A 19,465-nucleotide genomic window follows, 5' to 3' on the forward strand; every position below is an offset into this window, starting at 1 on the left:
TTGTCTACCTGCGGGACCAGGAGAGAGTGGTTATCCACTGACGCCTATTCCCTCACCCATCCAGGGCTGCCCTCTGGGGTGTTAGCTCCTTTTCTCATACTCCCAGGGAGTGTCTGTGCGAGGGCCACACCCGGGTGCCAGAGTGATGCCGGAAAAACAGTGAGAGGTCCGTGTGCAGAGCCCAGTGAGGAAGGCACCCCTGGAGGTGGCTGGAGTAGCAGGTGGCCACACACCGCACTGCCGAAGCCACGGAGGCACCTAGGAAACACCAGACACGGTCCCCACGTCTCTTTTATCTCTCCTGTGCATCTGCATGGCTTTGCTTAACACGTGTCTTTAAAAAGGTAAAATTAATAATAAACACATTACCAAGGAAGTTGCTGTGGAGCCTGCAGGACTCATCAACAAAGAGGCAAGCACGCCTGTGGAAGTAGCCGGCAGGTTCCCCGGCAGAGAAGGCACTGGTGGGAGAAGCCAACATCATCACATCTTCTACTGCTGGGCCTCTCATCCCCGGCAGGGGCTCCTTGCTTGCAGGGTAATTTTGTACTCACTGTTCAGTCAGTATGACAGCTTTGTCCCTAATGTAATGGCAGTTTTGACGTCAGTTTAAATTATTCTGTAAAGAATCAAAGAGGAAGAGATGCTCTCTCCTTTCACCCCACCCCAAAAATTCTGCGAAGAAAACTTTTCTCATTTAAATCTTGGCCTCCACAGTAAATTTCTCCTTCATGTTTCAGGTGAATCAAATATGTCGTCAACTTTCAAAACCCTGTGTGACTGTCACTGTGACTCAAAATAATTGTTGTCTGTCAGTGTATTTGCTGGGAACACAGATAGGCCTGTCACTGGCTCTGTTATCACCACCTAGAGCTTGTCTCTCGAGTGGGGTCTTCTCTGGGCTCGACTCAAATCCACAATGTCGGCAAGGAAGAATATTGAAGCAATTAATCTGCATAATCCATCCAAGAAACATGTGTGCCTCAGCTGCCCCTGAAATCACTTGTTTAAAAAAAAATCTTTAAAGCAATTATTTTAGTAAATGCAGATTTATCTGGAATGTTCCAGAGAATTTCCTCCAACCTTGTGTCCTCTAGCTCAGTGGTTTTCAACCAGGGATGCTCTGTTCCTCAGGGGATGCCTGGCAACACCTGGAGACATTTTTTGGCTGTCATGGCTGGGGAGGGTGGAAGGAGGGCACTCTCAGCATCTGGTGGGTTAGAAACCAGGGATGCTGCTAAACACCCTACAGTGTGCACAGGACGGGCCTCACAGCAAGAATTATCTGAATGTCAGGAGTGCTGAGGTTGGAAATCCTGCTCTAATTGTTGAGGATTTATACACTGTGAAATAAGGGACTAAAAAAAGAATATTCCTTCAGTTGAAAAAGATATTCATAATATTAAAGAATATTTTAAGACAAAAATAACCTATAAGACAAGTTTCTGTTTAGCATTTATCTTTCAACTTCTGTGCAAATGAATATAGATGTTAATGGTTGGAATTTTAATGTGTGTTAGTTAGTTTTCTTGTTTCTACTTTAAACTGTCATCTTTATAGTCTTTATATCATTTTAATAGAGATAATTTATTAAATACAGATTTAATAATTTAATATTATTAGTTCTTTTGTTTCAGTGTAGTAAAATGAAACCATTCCTGTTTGTTTCTTCTTCTTCTTCTTTTTTTAAGTAATTTGGGCAAAAGTACATATTCCAGTCTGACATCTGCCTTTGGGGACCCGACAATGAGGTACTCTCAAATTATTTTACAATGAAAACTACTTTCCAAGAAATAACTACCTTTACATCATTACAAGAAATTGTTATGATGTAAATATTTTCCTAAAGAGACATTTACTACTTGGGAGAGAGACTAGTTATGTATTTTTTTAATTAAAAAATGTTTTAATTTAAAAATTTATATAAATATTTAAATTTTAAAAATCTGTGTTTCTCTTCAGCCTGTATTACGGCAACTGCGTGGCCTATCTGAATAAAAGATTCACAGTGGAACACGCTGCTCCTTCAAGGTGGGGTTCACTGAGCCCCTAGGGCAGGGGACCACATCTAGTTTGGGCTGTGGAAGTCCCCCCAGCATCACAAAAAGGAAAGAACAAATGCTCTTACTTAACTAAGCCGGATGTAAAAGAGACAAATGCTAAAGCTCATTCTGATGAAACTATTTATGGCCACTTATATGATGAGTCAGAAATGTTTGTATTTTACAAGATATGAAAACTGTCAGAACTCAACTGAATGCAGAATCTAGTCCTGCCTGAAATTCTCAGTGTATTCCAGTGTCAACCTGGGTCTTCCATGTCGCAGTAGTATGGCCTGGAACCCCCATTCCACACCCCGTGGAATTTTAAATCACTTCCTAAGATTTTTGCAGATTTCTGGAAGGCTTATGGCTCTTAGTGCTCATTTCTCTGAATTAATTCAGTTGATGCATCATCTTACCGCTCCCCACTTACTTTTCCTGCTCTCTCCTGTACCTGCTCAGATGGAGCTCATCTCCTAATTCAGTCTTCAGCCCCTACGTCCACACAGAGTCAACAGAGTCAACACCCCCAAACATGCAATCCCCCCCAGAGTGTGTGCCTGTCACACCCCTTGGCGAAGACAATAGAGGTTATATCTGGTCACACAAGTTGGAAGTGCACACAAGTAAATGCAGTCGTTAATGAGAGGACTTCCGGTGGCTGCAGCACTGGGGACTTTTCCGTGGGCCACTTCCCTTCATACAGCATCCCAGCCTCACTCCTCCCCAGTCACCCCTTCTTTCTGCTCTCTCATCTTGTCTGTCATTCCCTTCCACCCAGATGGTTAAGTTCAGACTGACACAGGGCAGTTCTGCTCTCTCGAGTGCATTCCAGGTCACCCCCTTGCATCTCAAAAATAAGCAAACCCCAAAGCCTTTAGTTTAACTGGACCTGCATTTCTGGAAAGCAGTTGTTGTTAACAGAAGTTTATTTTCCTCTCATACATCTGTGTGAGCTTTGTTAATTCCCTTGAAAAGCCAGTTCTGAAATAAGTCTGTAGATAGATATGTCTCTATCTCTAGCCATAAGTCTGGTAAAAGAGCAGCTGCTTAACTGGATTGAAGTGTTGGGGCTTGACTATCGGGCAGATTAGACTCAGATGTGTCCAGTGTTCTGCCTCAGTTTCCAATTTCTTGCTCTTTATCTCCAAGTCGTTCAGCTGGGCACTCAGTTGGTTCCTTCCATCCATGGTCTCCTCTGCAGCCTCATTTTCCAGAGTTCATCTCTTACCTAGTCTCTCTGGTCCCTAGTTTGTGCTTAGGGGATGCAGGTGGGCATGGAGACCATAACTGCCTGTTACTTATGGGTCCCTGAGTGATGGCTCCCAGATGCCTTCTTCAGTGTGTATTATCATTTCTCTGGCTAGTTTTTAGACTCCATAAAAGCAGTGAAGATATGCTGTTTCTTCAATCACCCAGTACCTCCTGGGAGGTAGGAGATACTCCATAATGTTACTAGCTGTTCCCCCAGATTCGTTTATTCCACAAACTCATTCACTCTGTGAACATTTATTGTCTGCTGTCAACGGGTGGGGGACACAGCAGAAAATGAGAAAGTTCTTGCCCTTCTTGTGTTTATTTCTAGTCTGGGAGAGGAGTGGTGGAATAGTTAGTGTGAAATGTATGTTGGTGACACCGAAACAGCACATTCTGCTTTCACAACTAGAGTGGAACTCCTGTTAAGGTTGACTGTTGTGAACAGAAGCAGTAAAACTTTTCACCCCATGATATTTTCTTCACCTCCTCAGCACACCAGTAAGCCTGCCCACAAGCCACATCAGCTCCTCCATCCCACAGTGATCTGAGTGTGGGTGCTATGAAACCAGCCTTCTTCAGAATAATTCTGTCTGCAGTGAAAACCAGTGTATTTTAACTTTTAAAATGATAGCGCTGAAATGCGAATTTCCTCTTCAGTTTCCTTGAGATGACTAGACCTGCGCATATATATATATATATACACATAGGCAGTGCGGAAGAAAGTATTTTATTACCATGTCTCATTCTAAGTCTGAACATGGCATTCATTCATTATATGAATAAAATGCCACTCCAAATCTTACAAATAAACGTTTCCATTTTAACACCTCTTGGTTGTACTGTGTTCATTTTATGATGGGAAGCAAGAAAAATAAGAAGTTAAATGCAATTACAATGAAGGTTATTTACTGAAAAAATCAGACAAAGGGATTCCCTCTTCTATAGGTATTCAGCATCCCAATAAATGAATAAACACACTAAAAAATATTATCAGAAGCAGTTTATTCAAAACATTACTTTCTAGGTTATCCTCTTAACTCACCCTCTGAAATTTATAGTTCAAACCATACCAGTTCAGAGTGGAAAGAAAAAAGGCCATTTATCTAATCTAATTCCTTGGGGAAAAATACTTAGGCAATATTAAGAATCTTCGATTATCTAATATAATAAAAGGGATGATTTATATTCTGCAGTCTAACATGTGATGCTGATTATTTCTAATCCTTTAGAAGAGATCTGACATTCTGCTTTTGGTCGTATATAGCATGAAATCGTCATGTACATTTTACCAAAAGAAGTAACAAGAATAATGGTGTCCGCAGTCTGCAGTCATTTTACACTAACACACTGCAACATGGTTTTGCCCTGGGGCAGAAAAGTAGGGATTTTTCTCTACTTCAAAAGAATGAGAAATTATCATCACTATCCAGAACCATTACAGACTTCAGAGACTTTGGCATGAAAAATTCAGAAAGTTTATTTTAGAATTCAATATTTTAAAAGCCTGCTTTAAAACTATTACAGTGATTAGTGGCTCTGTTACTTGGACCAGCCGTTGCTTTAAAAAAGCCCTCTGTCATGGTTGATTCCATTTGTTTCAACAAAACATAATCTGCATCAACCACAAAAGTGCCATACAAGGCATGTAATGCATTGTCTTAGAAGGCCCCCCAAAGAGGAATTGTGACCAATACTCATCAGTTATCCTTTCAAGCACACTTTTTAAATAAACATTACTTTTACTAGTAATAGCTGAATGTGTTGCTTATGCCATGATTTTGTCCTTCTGTCATGTGTCATCTTACCCATGTGGAGTGGGTACCATTTCTCTGCTCCCTGTTAAGGAGCAATGTCCTGTCTCAACAGTCCTAGGGACACACAGGGCCAACCTGCTAAGGCCACCCACACCCCCAGTTGACCAGCCAGAGGCTCACATCTTCACCATTCATAGGAGTCAGAAAAGCTTATCAGGTGTTTGTGAGGATTTAACAGAACTTTTGAGGCCATGAATGAAGCCAGTGAAAACAGGAGCTAGACTGGCCACTTGAGAATGCAATACAACCACTTCTTTCTGGAATATTCTACTTACATAGGAGGGTAATGTATAAATTAGTATGTATAGAGCCCTGGTTTTGAAATTTAGTGATCCTGATTTGGGTCCCAGGTCTGCTACTTACCAGCAGCATGATCTTGTGAAACTGCTGAGGCGATTTTAGCTCAATGTCTCTGTAAGATGGACCCATGCCAGCTTCGGGGCACACATTCACTGAGACAAGGAATATAAAGCTGGTGTGATGCAGGAGGTCAGTCATTGTTCCTACATTTTTCTTATCTCTTGGTTTTTCCACATTTCTGTTGTGGAATACACATGTATTTATTGGCATATACCACAGAAAGAATTTGTAAGATGACTAGGAAGACCGTCATTCCTGCTTTTCTTTTATAACCTGTGCACTTGGCTTCATTCCTGTAATGTGCTGAATATATTATTTCTGTAGGTTTCAATGAATACTTTTCCTTTCCTTTCCCTTTAGGTATTGCCAATGTAAGGGGAAAAAAGGCATCAACCTTAGCCTTTAAGTAGATAAAATAGGTGCTTCTCATGCATAGACAAGCAAAGAAGATTCTGATATGTGCTTGATACATAAAAGTGTGATGAAAATAACCTGTAGATAACATTTTGTTTCATTTTCCAGGGAAGTAGATCAAGACTCGGATGGTCACGTCAGCTTTAAAGACTTTGAATATGCTATGCAGCATGGACAAAAGGAAGCCTAACTGTTGTGGCTGCTTTTGGCAACTTCTGGTGAGACGAATAGATTGTAATGTATCCATATATCAAAGTCCTCTCTCCTAATGGCATAATGCTGCATACTTGTGATTAAACTCTTCACCATGGTTTTCAGATGCTGATCATTACTTGCATAGCAGCATCCCAGAGGTGGTGGTTACAGGTAGCTCCTTCCATGTGACCAGCAGCCCACAATCAGGCTACTGTTGCTGGCATAACCACTGGGGTGGCCCCCAACACCTCTTCTTTACCCTCAACCCCCACTACCATCCTATACTGCAGGCTGGAGTGCACCACTCACTTCTTAGTCCTCCCCACCCACCTGCAGGCTTCCTGGTTCTCATCAGTTCCTAATGTCTGGAGAGGAATCACTTTTGCTGGCCAACTGTGCCAGTTTCCTGCATGCATTCAACTGTGATTGAACAAATAATAGTACTGAGTGCCTACAGTGGCCCAAACAATGAGAAAGCCTTGGGAACACAAAGCCTAAGATTTCTCTAAGATAATGTACTCAGAATCAAAATCACCATTGAAAAATGGCCCAGGGCACTAGCTATACCAGACAAAGAAAGGAGATTGGCTGGCACAGTAAGTCATTGCCAGCTGTAGACAGAAGAACACAGTGCAGTAAGGATGTCTGGGGCAAAAGCCTTACAGAATCCTGAGCACGGCCTGGGCCTGGGGTTCCTGCAGCAGAGCCACAAGCTCTGGGCTACCCAGCTGTGCTCTACTGCCCTTTCCCTGGTTCCGTGGCTCTGCCTGCACCAGGAGCCTTAGCCAACTATGTTCATGTTCATGTGCTGCCTGTCCACACCTGGGATCCACTGACTGCTGTACTGGAACAAAAATTGTGACACTGGACATGCAGCACTTATTTTAAATGGTACTGGTATCAATATTAATATTTTATCTGAAAGTGTTCAGCAGTCATAACATTAACATTAGGAAAGCACCTAATATAATTCAAATTTTAAAAGCATTAAACATTTAAAGATGAGGTAAAAATACAAATTTGTAAAATAGAATCATTAAGCAAGCATCATTCTAACACAAATTATTAGCAGATAAATGTAATAAAGCTAAAGTCTTGACCTGCCATAAATCAGAGGAACCTAAGGAGACATAACAACTAAATGTGATTTGATCTTCTAGGTGGAATCCTGGAATAGAAAAAAAGGACAGTAGGTAAACACTCATTAATAAAGTGTGGACTTTAGTTAATAATGTTATATCAGTGTTGGCTCATTAATTGTGACAGATGTACCCTACTCATATAAAATGTTAATAATAGGGGAAGTTGAGTGAAGAGTCCATGGAAACTTTACCATCTTCACAATTTTTCTGAACATCTAAAACTACTCCAAGATAAAAAGTATGTGAAGAAATAAAGTCTTATTTAAAAGTTAGCAGGCCGAACATCATATAAAATGAAGAAAACTTTGAAAATCATTAAGAGGTCCAAATGACATATTATTTCAAAAACAGATTGGATCAATGGTATCATTGAGTATCATGTGAGTTTTAGTACAAATTGTTCTAGCTGATGAAAAGCCCTTTCTGACTTTGGGTTGAGTTTTGTTCAGCAAGTCTTTTCATCCTAAATTGAACAGTTGAGTCATTGATCCTCATCTCAATACATAAGTGATACTGATTTTAATTTTTAAAATATCAAAATTAGAGTAAACCACCAATAGAGTGTCAGTATTTCAGTAATTGCCAGAACACCAGAACCTTGTATTGCAGTCACTATTTGGCCCTCATCTCTCCGGGGAAACATGACATGAGAAAATTGACGTGGGAGGCAAGAGGCCAGGCTGGGAATAGTTATTGGGCAACTCCCTTGACCCGGGGTTGTGCAGGCTCTTTTGGTTTCAGTGACAGAAACTTACCAAACTCGCTTTAAAGCAAAAGGAACTTACTGGAAAATACTGAGCCAGCTTATGGAATCTAACATGGGGAGGGCAGTGGAGTGGCCGAGTGTCCAGGATAACTAGAACTAGCAATGCAAGTACCTCCAGACTCTGCCTCTGTCCCTTAGTCACCGTCAGCCTCACAGCATTCTGAAAATGAACTGGCCCATGCTCTGTCCAGTTCCAAGTCCAGAGACCCCAGAAAGAGGCTCTGGTTGGCCCCCGAATCAGTCAACTCTCGTTCACCTAGAGGGATCAGACATGGCCAGTGGACACTCGCCCGGGAATACAGAGGGCTGGTCACAGGGAGGAGAATCTGCTAAGAGCTGGACAGCCATTCCATTTTCTTTCTTAGAAGAAAACAAATTGCTGGTACCTAGTCCAGAAGGGAGAGCACGACTATTATTTGCTGTGTCAGAACGCCCAGGCTGTCTGAGCAAAGAACGAAGAAGGGAGATGAGATGCAGCTATGTCACCTACCCCTAGACCCCAGTCCACATCATCATCCTGTAAGCTTCCCCCAGCTTCTCGCTTCCAGGTCCCAGACCCCACCCTCATCTCCAAGTCACGTGCTGCCGTCTATGCGGTGTGGGACCTTGTTGCTCTGCCCTCAGTTGAATCGCCCAAGGGTGGGCATCTATCCAAGTTGACCGACTCAGTCTCTCCCCTTGGAAGACATCAAAAAGGAGACATGGCAGTGCTCCTCTGAGTGGCTGAGTGACTCAGGAGCAAGTGGCAGACATGTTTTCCACCATAGCCGGAGACACTGAGGCAGCTGGTTTGTAATGAGAGCAGAAAATGAAATAGACACCAAGAGAGGAACAGGAAAGAAGCTGGAGAAACCCTGTGGTACTTGATTTCTGGTTAAAGCTTGTGTGCAAAGCCCAGTCATAACCTTCTGGGGTCCTATGAGGTAACCTTGTATCCTTCCAATAAATCTTTCTGCTCAAGCCAGCTGGAGTTGCCTTCTGTTATTTGAAACCAAGAGAACCCTAACTGTTACAAGCATAGAGCCAAGGACAGAGTCCTAGGTAACATCAACATTTACTGGGGCAGTGGAGAAAAGTCTTTTAAGGGGAGTAGGAAGAAATAGTTGGAGATGGAAGATGAAGCCATTACCACTTGTCCCTCCAATACCCCTGCGTCTACTTGACCCCTCACTGGGATCAGCTCCAGTCTTGCTCCACGGCAGTCGCTCTCCAAGAGATCCCCGATGATCTGCTGCAGGCCAACCCACCAGCCTCACTCAGACCTCATTGCACTTGTCCCATCTCTGGAGGGGGGAGGGGAGCCTTCTCTCTTTAGCCTCCGTGTCGTTGCTTCCTTTTAGTATTTCTGTGCCCATTTTTTCCTACTATTTTCTGTTTTCTCTCCAACAACCATCCCTTAAATGTTAGTATTCTCCAAGGTCTTCTAATCGGCCAATCTTCTCCATCAATATATTCTCCAAGGATAATTTCATCCACTCCCAAGACTTCAGTTATCACCTTTGTGGATATGGCTCCACAAACAAATCTTTATCTTTAGTCTTGATCTCTTCTCAGCCCCAGACCTCTGTTTTCATTTGCTTGTTGGGCATTTTCACCTCAGTACAAACTCATTAGACTAAAATCACATTCATTGTTTCTTGTAATTTTCAAAATTAGTTGCTCATTCTGTGTTTTCTATTTCTGTTAATGGCAACCACCCGGCCCCCATCCCAAGCTGTCATCCAAGCCAGCTGTCTCAGATTCTTTTCAAATCTTCTCCATCTCACTTTGCTATGACATCCAGTTGATCACTGTGTCCTTTGAGTCTGTGTCTGCAAAAATTTCCATGACATTTTCTTCCATCCCATCATGATCTCCCTACCCATGTTCTTAGTCCATCCTTCCATTCAGCTTCATTCTTCTATTCATCAATATAAAGATGAGTAAAGGATGTGCTGATAAGTAAGAACCAGACCCTACTGTCAAGAAATGTAGTCTAGCATGTCAGTTATCTTCCCAAAGCACAGACAAAATTATTTTTTCCCTGCTCAAAACTTTTAGGAGCCACCTTTTCTATTGGGTAGTGTCTAAAACATTGATATGCCACTCAAAGACCTCTGTGATCTGGTCTCAGTTTATATGTCCCACTTCATCTTTCACAACTACCTCTACCACACCATCCCACCACTAAGGTAACTCGCACATACATACAGTCCCTCAGCCTAAAAACACCAAAATGGCAATTAACCTTGGGACTAACATCTGATGAGATAATAGGAAAGTCAACCATAGAACAGTAAGATTCGATTTAAGAAAAACAGATTAGGCCACTTTCATCCTAATTAATATTTTTCCCCTCACAGCTGTTGTCAGAAGGAAGACAAGGGAAGAGAAAGTATGCTATGTATTTTGCATTAAAAAAATTCTTTTATCTTGAAAATTCATTGAGATATATATTAGTGATCCTTTTTTATAAATGAAGAAACAGTCTCAGAGAGTCTAAGTGACTTAGCTCAGACTGAGTGATGGGGGTGGGTGGAGAGCGTCAGTGCTCAAACCTGTCCTCCTGACTGAGCACAAATGTTACGCTACATTGCCTCCAGTGGGGACATCATCCATGACGTTGGTCCATATTCAATGGTTTACACTTTGTTTGACCTGAAATGAGTTTATTCAAATCCACTGTCCACCCCAGTTCAAGAATATTGTGCATAATAGGTATTAAATAGTAATTCCCATCTTACACATCACCAAGCTTAACCCAAATTCCATTGGGTTATTAATCAAATCCACTTTCAAAACACAAAAATTTCCCATCAGAGATGATCTCTTTTAAAATGGGTTGCAGACTCTAAAGGCACTTTTCAAAGAGTCGTTCTAGAAAAGCTCTGGACAATGGAAGTGTTTTTGAAGCTCCTGTGCAAATTCTAAACAGATTTTTTCACCAATCATACTACTTGGTGTTCACACTTAATTTACAGAATTGTAATTCAGGATTAATAAAACAAGCTGTTGGATACTTTCCTTTTTCCCAGCTTGTTACTGTTTAGAACTGCAGAATTAGACAGTTAAAACACATAATGGCTTTAAGGATAACACAAAGTGACCTTTCTTACAAAACAAATTTAACTTGGCTTGGCCTCATGGATTGAAAAGTGGCTTAAAACAGTCTAACATAATAAAAATATAGAGCACTCAATCTAAATTTCTCATAGATTGCTATACTGGTAAAATACTCAGAAATGTGAAAAAAAACATTAACTTCACAGAAAATGTAGACTGATTTATATGAAAACATAAACTGAAGTCCAAGTACACTCTCTATTTTATGGTTTACTGATCTTTAGAAAAAAAACTTCACAGGGGAGCAAAACAGTTGGGTTTAGAAACCTGACTTTAGGAAGAATAATTTCAATAATATTGAATTTATAGAAAAAAATCTCTAAAGGATCTGGAAATACATCACAAATATGATAATAACAGTTACTCTAAAGTAGAAGCCAGGTTTAGTCATCTTATTTTAAAGAAAGAAACTAAGCTTGCTTTTAAATGATGTTTCTAATCAAACACGGAAGTAATGCTTGAGTCCATTTCTTTACCAAGCTTTCCCTACCGCTGCTTGGATTGGACGGCTGGTGGGATGATATTTGTTCATTTCTGTCTTTCCCCCCTTTCTTTCCTTCCCTCCATTTCCTCTTTCTCCGTTGCTTCTCTTATTGTTTCTTTCTTTCCTTCATTTCTGCTACCTCTCTCACATCCATAAATAGAATTGGACCACCCAGGATTCAATCTGACCTGCTTATCCAGACTCATATTAACAGATTTTGATACAAAGAGATCTTACTACAAATAGAAACCAAAATTCCATGATACTCTATGTCTTTCACAAATAGGGAAACTTCTTAGCCATTATCTTTTCAAATACATCTTTTACCACCTTCTTGAAGAGAATGTCCTCTCAGACTCCTGCTAAGCATGTGTTATACTGATGATATTATCTGATATGTTTTTCATTCTCTGTTCTCTTCCTCTCTCAGATTTTCTTTCAGTTCATTAATTTCTACTGTCATTAATTGCTGGTGGGAATGCAAAATGGTACATTTTGAGAGATAGCTAGGTGTAGTCTTACCATGTGATCAGCAGTCATGCTCCATATTTACCCAACAGACTTGAAAACTTCTCTCCAACAGAATGACTACCTCAGCCAGGTGATTAAGGTCAATATTCACAGTGATAAATCATATTGATACTATGTACTCCTATGTAGGTGATGAAAATGACACTGTCCTCTCTGGTTTTCCTCCCCAAAACTCACAACCCCAATCTAATCTTGAGGAAACATCACACAAATCCCAACTCAGAGACATGACCAGTGCTCCTCAAAACTGTCAAGGTCATCAAAAACAAGGAATGCCTAGGAAATTGGCACCACCAAGAGGAGCCCAAGGAGACATAACAACTAAATGTAAAGCGACAAGTCAGGATGGGATCCTGGAACATGAAAAAGACATTAAGTAAAAACCCAAGAAATCTGAATGAAGTATGGACTTTAGTTGATAATAATGTATCAATATTGTTTTGTTAATTATAACAGATATATCCTGCTAATGTAAGATGTTGACAATAGGGGAAACTGGGTATGAGGTGCATGGAAACTCTGTATTCTCTTTACAGTTTTTCTTAAATCTGAAACTGTTCTAAAATAAATAAAACAAGTTTATTTTTGTTAAAGTTCAGATCTTATTGTATGGTGGAAATTGTATTCCTGGCTACTATTTAAATTGATGATGAAAGTTTAGATGTCAGTTACAAATAAATGTTTGTCAAGCAAAGGCAATACATAGCTTTTCAAAATAAATGTTATGTGATATATTAGCAAAAACCTTTGAAGACCACCACTTTATGAAAATTTATAGGACTCTGAACTCTCAAGGATGCCCAACTAGGGTCAGGCCTCTGCCATAGGGAGTTATGTTCACATCCTGTTACATGATTTGCGTTGGTTTCTGACAAAGAAGAAACTTTGTTTCTTTGTATATAAACTTGTATATAGTTTAAAGTAGCTGCTTTGGAATTTCATTTGGAGAACCTTCAAAAAACCAAGAAAAAAGTCTCCAGCTCTCCTATTATACTACTTTCAATATACATTTCAAGGAAAGAAATCCCTTAGCTTTGGACCTATTGGGAAAAAAAAAAACCTTTATTCTTTTGAACTTAGTAATTCACAACACTGAGAAATTTGCAAGGTGCCATCCACCCTCAAGCTCTGGTTCCTAGATTCTCCCTGTTTCTGGTGTCAAAAGGCCTGTTAATGTAGCCAAGGTTTGGAAACGACCTAAGTGTTCATCAGTGGGGAAATAGGTAAGAAAATGTGGTATGTGTGTGTCTGTGTGTCCGTGTGTGTCACACACACACGGACACACACACATATGCCTACATACAAAATGGAATATTATTCAGCTATAAAAAAAGGAAATCCTGCCACCTGCAGCAACATGGATGGATCTTGAGGGCATTATGCTAAGTAAAATAGTTGAGGCTAGAGAAAAACAAAAACTGTATGATCTCACTTATATGTGGAATCTAAAAAAGCTGAATTCATAGGTAAAGAGAAAGAATGATGGTTGTCAGGGACCAGGAGGGAGGGGAATTGGGGAGACGTTGGTCAAAGGGTACAAATTTAGAGTTATAAGATGAATTAGTCCTGGGGACCTAATGAATAGCACGGTGACTATAGTTAAAAAGACTGTATTGTATACTTGGAAGTTGCTAAGAGAATAGATCTTAAATGTTCTCTCCACAATTTAAAAAAAGTAATTATGTGAGGTGATAGAGGTGTTAACTAACCTCTCCATGGCAGGAATCATTTCATAATACACACATGTATCAAATAATCACATTGTACACCTCAAACATATACGATGCTATATCAGTTACATCTCAGTAAGGCTGGGGAAATGGCCTGTGAGTGGATGGGGCCCACCAGCATGCTGTGACCAACACTCCACTGTGCTCTCTGCAGTCGTGACAGCTCAGCCTCAGCTTGGCCCTGCGTCGTGGCCATGGAAGCCAGCGTGGTCATTGTGAGATTACTCAGGGAGAAGTTTGGTTTCGGTTTTACAAAGTTTATATTTTAAGCATTGAAGTTATAATGCTGTCTTAGTCTGTTAGGGATGCTATAAGAAAAATACCACAGACTGGGTGGTTTATGAGCAACAAACATTTATTTTTCACCATTCTATAGGCTGGAAGTTCAGATCATGGCATGCTGGCGGAGTGGGTATCTGGTGAGAGGCTGCTTCCCTCTAGATGCTCTCTTCTCACTGTAACCTTCGTTGGCAGAAGAGTGGAGGGGGCTTTCCTGGGACCCTTTTATGAGGGCACTAATGCAGTTCATGAAGGCTCTGCTCTGAACTAATCACCTCCCAAAGGTTCTGCCTCCTGATACCACCCACCTGGGGGGTTATAATTTCATATATGAATTTTAAGAAGCCTAGTGCTCCTTAAGCTGTCATCTCATAGACAGATCGTATTTTTCTATTTATAAGTTCCCAAATTTTTATTAATCACTTTTATGCAGGTGGCTTTTACAATTCTGTTACCTTTCCATAAGTTTTAAGTGCTTGTATAAAATAATATATTGTTATCTTTTCCTGGTTAGTCTTTTGAGGGGTTTAAGAATCATTAATCTTTACAAAACATCAATTTTTGGACTTGCTGCTTTCATTTGCTGTTTCATTATTTCTGCCTTTATTATTTTCCTTCTTCTTTCTCTTTCACTTTTCTTTTTCTTGCTATTTGAAAGGCTCAGATCATTGGTTTTCAACCTTTTTTCTTTTCTAATACTTACATTAAGGCTATAAATATCCTCTAAGCACTGCTCTAGCTGCATAATACAAGTTTTGATATGCTTTATCTTCATTATCTTCAAAAATATTTTCTAATTTCTGAGTGATTTCTTTGATGTGTGGGCTGTTCAGAAATGAACTGTTAAATTTTCAGAAAATTTTTGGCTTGCTAGTTTTCATTATTGATGTCTAGCTAATTTCATTGTGACCAGAGGGCTTGACTGTTTTCAAATCCTTGAATCAATTCTCTTTTAAGTCTTTCAGTTCTCTAATGAACAAATATATTTTCCCATGTATTTAAATAAATTTCTAAGTATAATTAAACTCTATAATCTGATAACTTAACTCTCTTGAATGCTCCCATGTGACTTATAAACTCAGACTGCACCATAAAGTCATAAATCTAAACCAACTTATATTTTATATTGGACTCACAAAGTGAACATATTCATTGGTCTAAAACTGTGCTGTCCAATGTGGTAGCCAACTGCACATGTGACTGTTTAAATTTAATTTTTAATCAAAATACAAATATCCAGTTTTTCACTGAATAGCCATATTCAGTAGCTGTATTACAAGTGTTCAGAAGCTACATGAGATTGGTGACTACCATATTGAATAGTGCCAAATAAAAAATGTCCATCATTTTACACAGTTCTATTAAAGAGTGCTCCCTAGACCCTCCTGTAGGGTATTGGCCAGCCTGTAGGTTGGCTGCTCTGGGTCCCTGATCCTGGTGCAGTCAGGTGACAGAATCATGTGGCACCAGCATGGATTTATGCAAACAATTACCCCTTACAAGGGAGCTATTGTTAGAATTTTTTACAAAGGGACTGAGAGAGATAAAAAGCATTCTGAGGTTAACTGTAGTCACCCTTCAACCCCATGCCAACATCACTTCTGATATGACAACTCTCCTAACTCCAAAGGGATTAGTCATACTTTTTTTGTGGACTCTCACGGCAGGCTCTTCAGGGTTCTTCCCATGTTGTAGCATGATTAGCGTGTTTCCATATCTTTCTGCAGCTCTGGATTATGAACTTCCTGAAGCCAGGACTATGTATCCCTTTTAATCTTTGGGTTCTTAGTGTCTACCACCATGTTTGGTATATGATAGGTCTGGATACACTGGTGAATGAGAGAAATTTCTCTGAAAGGCAGTAATACAGATCTAAGAATCAGAAGACCTGAATTATGTTCTCCACTCAGTCTCTACCTCTTGTTCTGTTCAGCAAGTCAACCACTTTTCTTGGGCCTCAATTTCCTCTTCCTTATTAATTTCAATGAGGAGGTTGACTTAGTTAAGGTTGCTCATTGTCCATTATACATAAATATTATACAAAGAGTGCCATGCCTGAGGAAGCTTGGGGAATACTTGGTAACGGTTGATAAATGGGTATTTTGTACTCTAGGAGCTCACAGAAGCTTTAGAGTGCCCAGGCCATTATGGCAGTCCAAGACGTGTGTAGAATGTGCAGTTTCTCAGACTTACTTGATGAACCATGGAACCGTTTGTGTGGGTGTGTGTATGTCTAGAGAGACAGCCATCTTAAAGAACTAAGGTCCTTGGATCATACCTTGGGAAATGGTTGATGAGCTGGTTTCTGAGAGATCTTCCAGTTCCAAGCTTTTATGACTTTTATGAAGACACAGCTCAGTCTTACCATCCCTGGTGCCTCACTCATATAGCGATATGACAATGAACTGTAGAGCCACTCAGCCTGCCACTCCCCCAGCGCCCGCTCCCTCACCTCCCGTTGTGCCCCCTGCCCTCCCCATATGCAAGAGAAGAAATTGGAGCAACTCTACTTGCAATGCGTGTCGGGCAGGAAGGGGCTGGGGTGCCTGCACTTAACTTTGGACCTCTGATAGTGAGGTCATGTCAGTACTAATCTAAAAGAGCAGCTGCTTTGAAAATTGAAGCATATGACAGAGAATGGTTTTATTTTAATTTAAAATTGATTTTCTCAGTTCTACATTTCTTTCATGATATCATGGGTGTCACTGTTTAATGTATCTAATTTGAGGCATAACTTAATATACCAAGCTTTCGTGCTCATGAATTCTTAAAACAGAAACAGATTATTAATGTTATGTTAATAAGAAAGCAGTAATGAAATATGAGAGTTCCTATTCCATATATTATTAATGAAGACCTTTCATGTTTTGGTGGGCCCGCTACTTTACCATGTGGTTGCCAAATAGATTAGAAAATGTTTTTGCCTTCTCAGCAAAAAAGGCTCCAAATCAGGCTACATGACTAGAAAATACTTGTGACAGGTAACAAAAATGACCATGAGGCATTGTGGGATAGGAGGCAGTGAACTTATTTTAATCTGAGGTGCCAGGAATAGCAACATTCTTGTTGCTCAAGAGTGAAAAACAATTCTCTCAACTGCCTTGGAAATAAAAAGAATTACCTGCAGAGTTTAATCCTGTGCTGTGCTAAATTGCTGCTTGCCCTGAAACTTACTAACATTGGTAGTAAAAACCAATATTGATTGTATTCCTGCCATTGGCTGACAGTGTTCTAAGCACCATACGTGCACTGTCACATTTAGTTCTTGTGGCAAGTCTGAGTGGGAGGCATTACCTTTATTCTCGGGAGGGAGGATAAGCACAGAGAAGCGAAGGAGGTTTACTGGTTAATTGGCAGACGTGGGGTTTGAACATGGGAAGTCTGACCCCTGACCTCCCCCATAACCTCAACGCTGAGACTGGAGCCCCTTGGCCTTTGGGTCTGAACTCCAGGTTTGGGGAGCACCACGGCCTCTGGCCTCTGCAGAAGAGCGTTAAGTATTTCCAGTGATGGATCATTCACTGTGTCTCAAGGGTTAGTGTGGGCCTCTTGTAACGCCCCAGGCAGACTGGTGCATTGGTATGGGAGCAGTGGTCCAGAGACAGCTCCTGCGTGCACTGTGACTCTGTTCGAGGTGACACAGTCACAGGCTAACCTAAAAGGCCACTTCGTTGTTCACGAGGCCAGTACCACCTGAGGATTGGTGACCTATGCCCCAACCTCCTCCCCACATGCCCACGCACGTCCTCCATCCCAAGGGCCAGCCCTGCTGCCCCAGGCCTCGTGGCTCTCCCTGTGCCCCAAGCCATTTCCCACAGGAGCCTGGCCTCCCTTCTCCTCAGCAGGTTATCTGTGCCGTGTTGGACTTTGTTCAAAGAGCGTGGGCTGCTTGCGCAGCCATGTACTGGCCCACCCCTGTGCTCATTCAGAGGAAGCAATCGTGTAACCCACGGATTCCAAGACCCCAGCTATCATGGCCCCATCTTGCTTCTGCCATCACTGGGCTTGGCCAGACAAGTCAAAATTGTGAAAAGGAAAGTACTGTTTTCTTCAATCATTTGATTTTGAAGATGGGAGCAATGATAGACAGTTGACTTCGCCAGTGCCCTTTCTGTGCAGATACATAGTTCATTGTTGCTGTGCTTTAAATAGTAATTATATGCCAGTTTTAGTTTTAAGTGTTTTTTGTTGTTGTTGTTGTTCCTTTACAGACGCAGTCAGGGGAGTGACTAAAACCTTATTCATTGGCAGAGTTTTTCTTTTGGAAATGAACATGCTGGCACAATTTTAATTGGGTTTTAGTTGTTGTTGTTTTAATTCTCACAGTGATGGCTTGGCTATGTCTTTTGGGACTGCGGAGGGAAACTGGCATCTGGTGTTTGAGGATTCTGGGGATTTGCACCATATTTATGTGTAATAACTATACAGTAAATAAACAGAATGAATAATTAAGTGAATAATGAGTTTCTCAGAAAAGAGGACTCCTCTAAAGACTTCGATAAAAATCCTCCCGTGGGTTCCACCCTCCCTCCCTTGCGGCGATTCCACGCTGCCCTCCATGTGTCATTGCCCCCGTGGAAACAGCAGGGACGTTTTCCAAACCGAAATCAAGCATGCTGTTAGTCAGTGTGGTTTAATACAAACATGATATTTTCGTCCAATTGCAAGGATGTTAGATTTATGTCTCCTAGAATTATGTTTTTAACCCTAGAGAGAGAGATTTGTCTCTTTAAAACTAAAATCCATGAGATTAAATTTCATTGAACAGTGTTTCTCTAAGGGACTGAAATTCCAGGAATTCACTGTGTCTAGTGGAATTACATAAATGCATGTTAATAAGCATATTAACCAATACAAGGTGCCCTTGCTTCTAGATGGAACCCAGGCCCAAAATGAATCTTCCCAGACATAAAACCACTGTGTAACTGCTGTGTTTTTCATGTGAGTGTTCATCCATTCACACATATGTTTTTACTTGTCCATTCCGTTTATTCATGCAGCAGCTATTAAGCACCTTCTATATGCCAGGCACCATGCCAGGCTCTGGTGATATCAGGGTGAGCAAAACCAGACCCAGTTCCTGTACTCACGGAGCCTGCAATCTTATCATGGAGGCAGCAAATAATGAAGTGAAAGTTAAATTGCAATTATGACAGGTTCTAGGAAGGAGAGCGTATAAGTTTGCTAGGGCTGCCATCATAAAATACCACAGACTTGGCTGGGATTCAACAGCAGAAATGAACTTTGCCACAGTCCTGGAGGCTGGGGGTCCATGGTCAAGGTGCCAGCAGATTTCGTCTCACCTGACAGCGCCCTCTGTGGCTTGCAGATGGCCATCTTCTCTCTGTG

General features: G+C 40.9%; 1 protein-coding gene across 7 annotated transcripts in view; it reads left to right on the plus strand.

Moving 5' to 3' along the window:
* The window catches only part of EFCAB11 (EF-hand calcium binding domain 11), a 126,453-nt gene extending 113,753 nt beyond the window's left edge, over positions 1 to 12,700 (plus strand). The window contains exons 6-9 of one of the 7 annotated variants that reach the window (XM_073241992.1): positions 1,692 to 1,751; positions 1,963 to 2,031; positions 5,996 to 6,105; positions 12,237 to 12,700. In XM_073241992.1, the coding sequence (XP_073098093.1) occupies positions 1,692 to 1,751; positions 1,963 to 2,031; positions 5,996 to 6,077 (211 nt within the window). In that variant the 3' untranslated portion in view covers positions 6,078 to 6,105; positions 12,237 to 12,700. The other 6 variants (XM_073241991.1, XM_073241990.1, XM_073241993.1 and 3 more) reach the window with 6 other exon arrangements.
* Positions 12,701 to 19,465: the final 6,765 nt, after the last annotated feature.

Source organism: Manis javanica, chromosome 8, assembly GCF_040802235.1.
Source record: "Manis javanica isolate MJ-LG chromosome 8, MJ_LKY, whole genome shotgun sequence".
Lineage (NCBI taxonomy): Eukaryota > Metazoa > Chordata > Mammalia > Pholidota > Manidae > Manis > Manis javanica.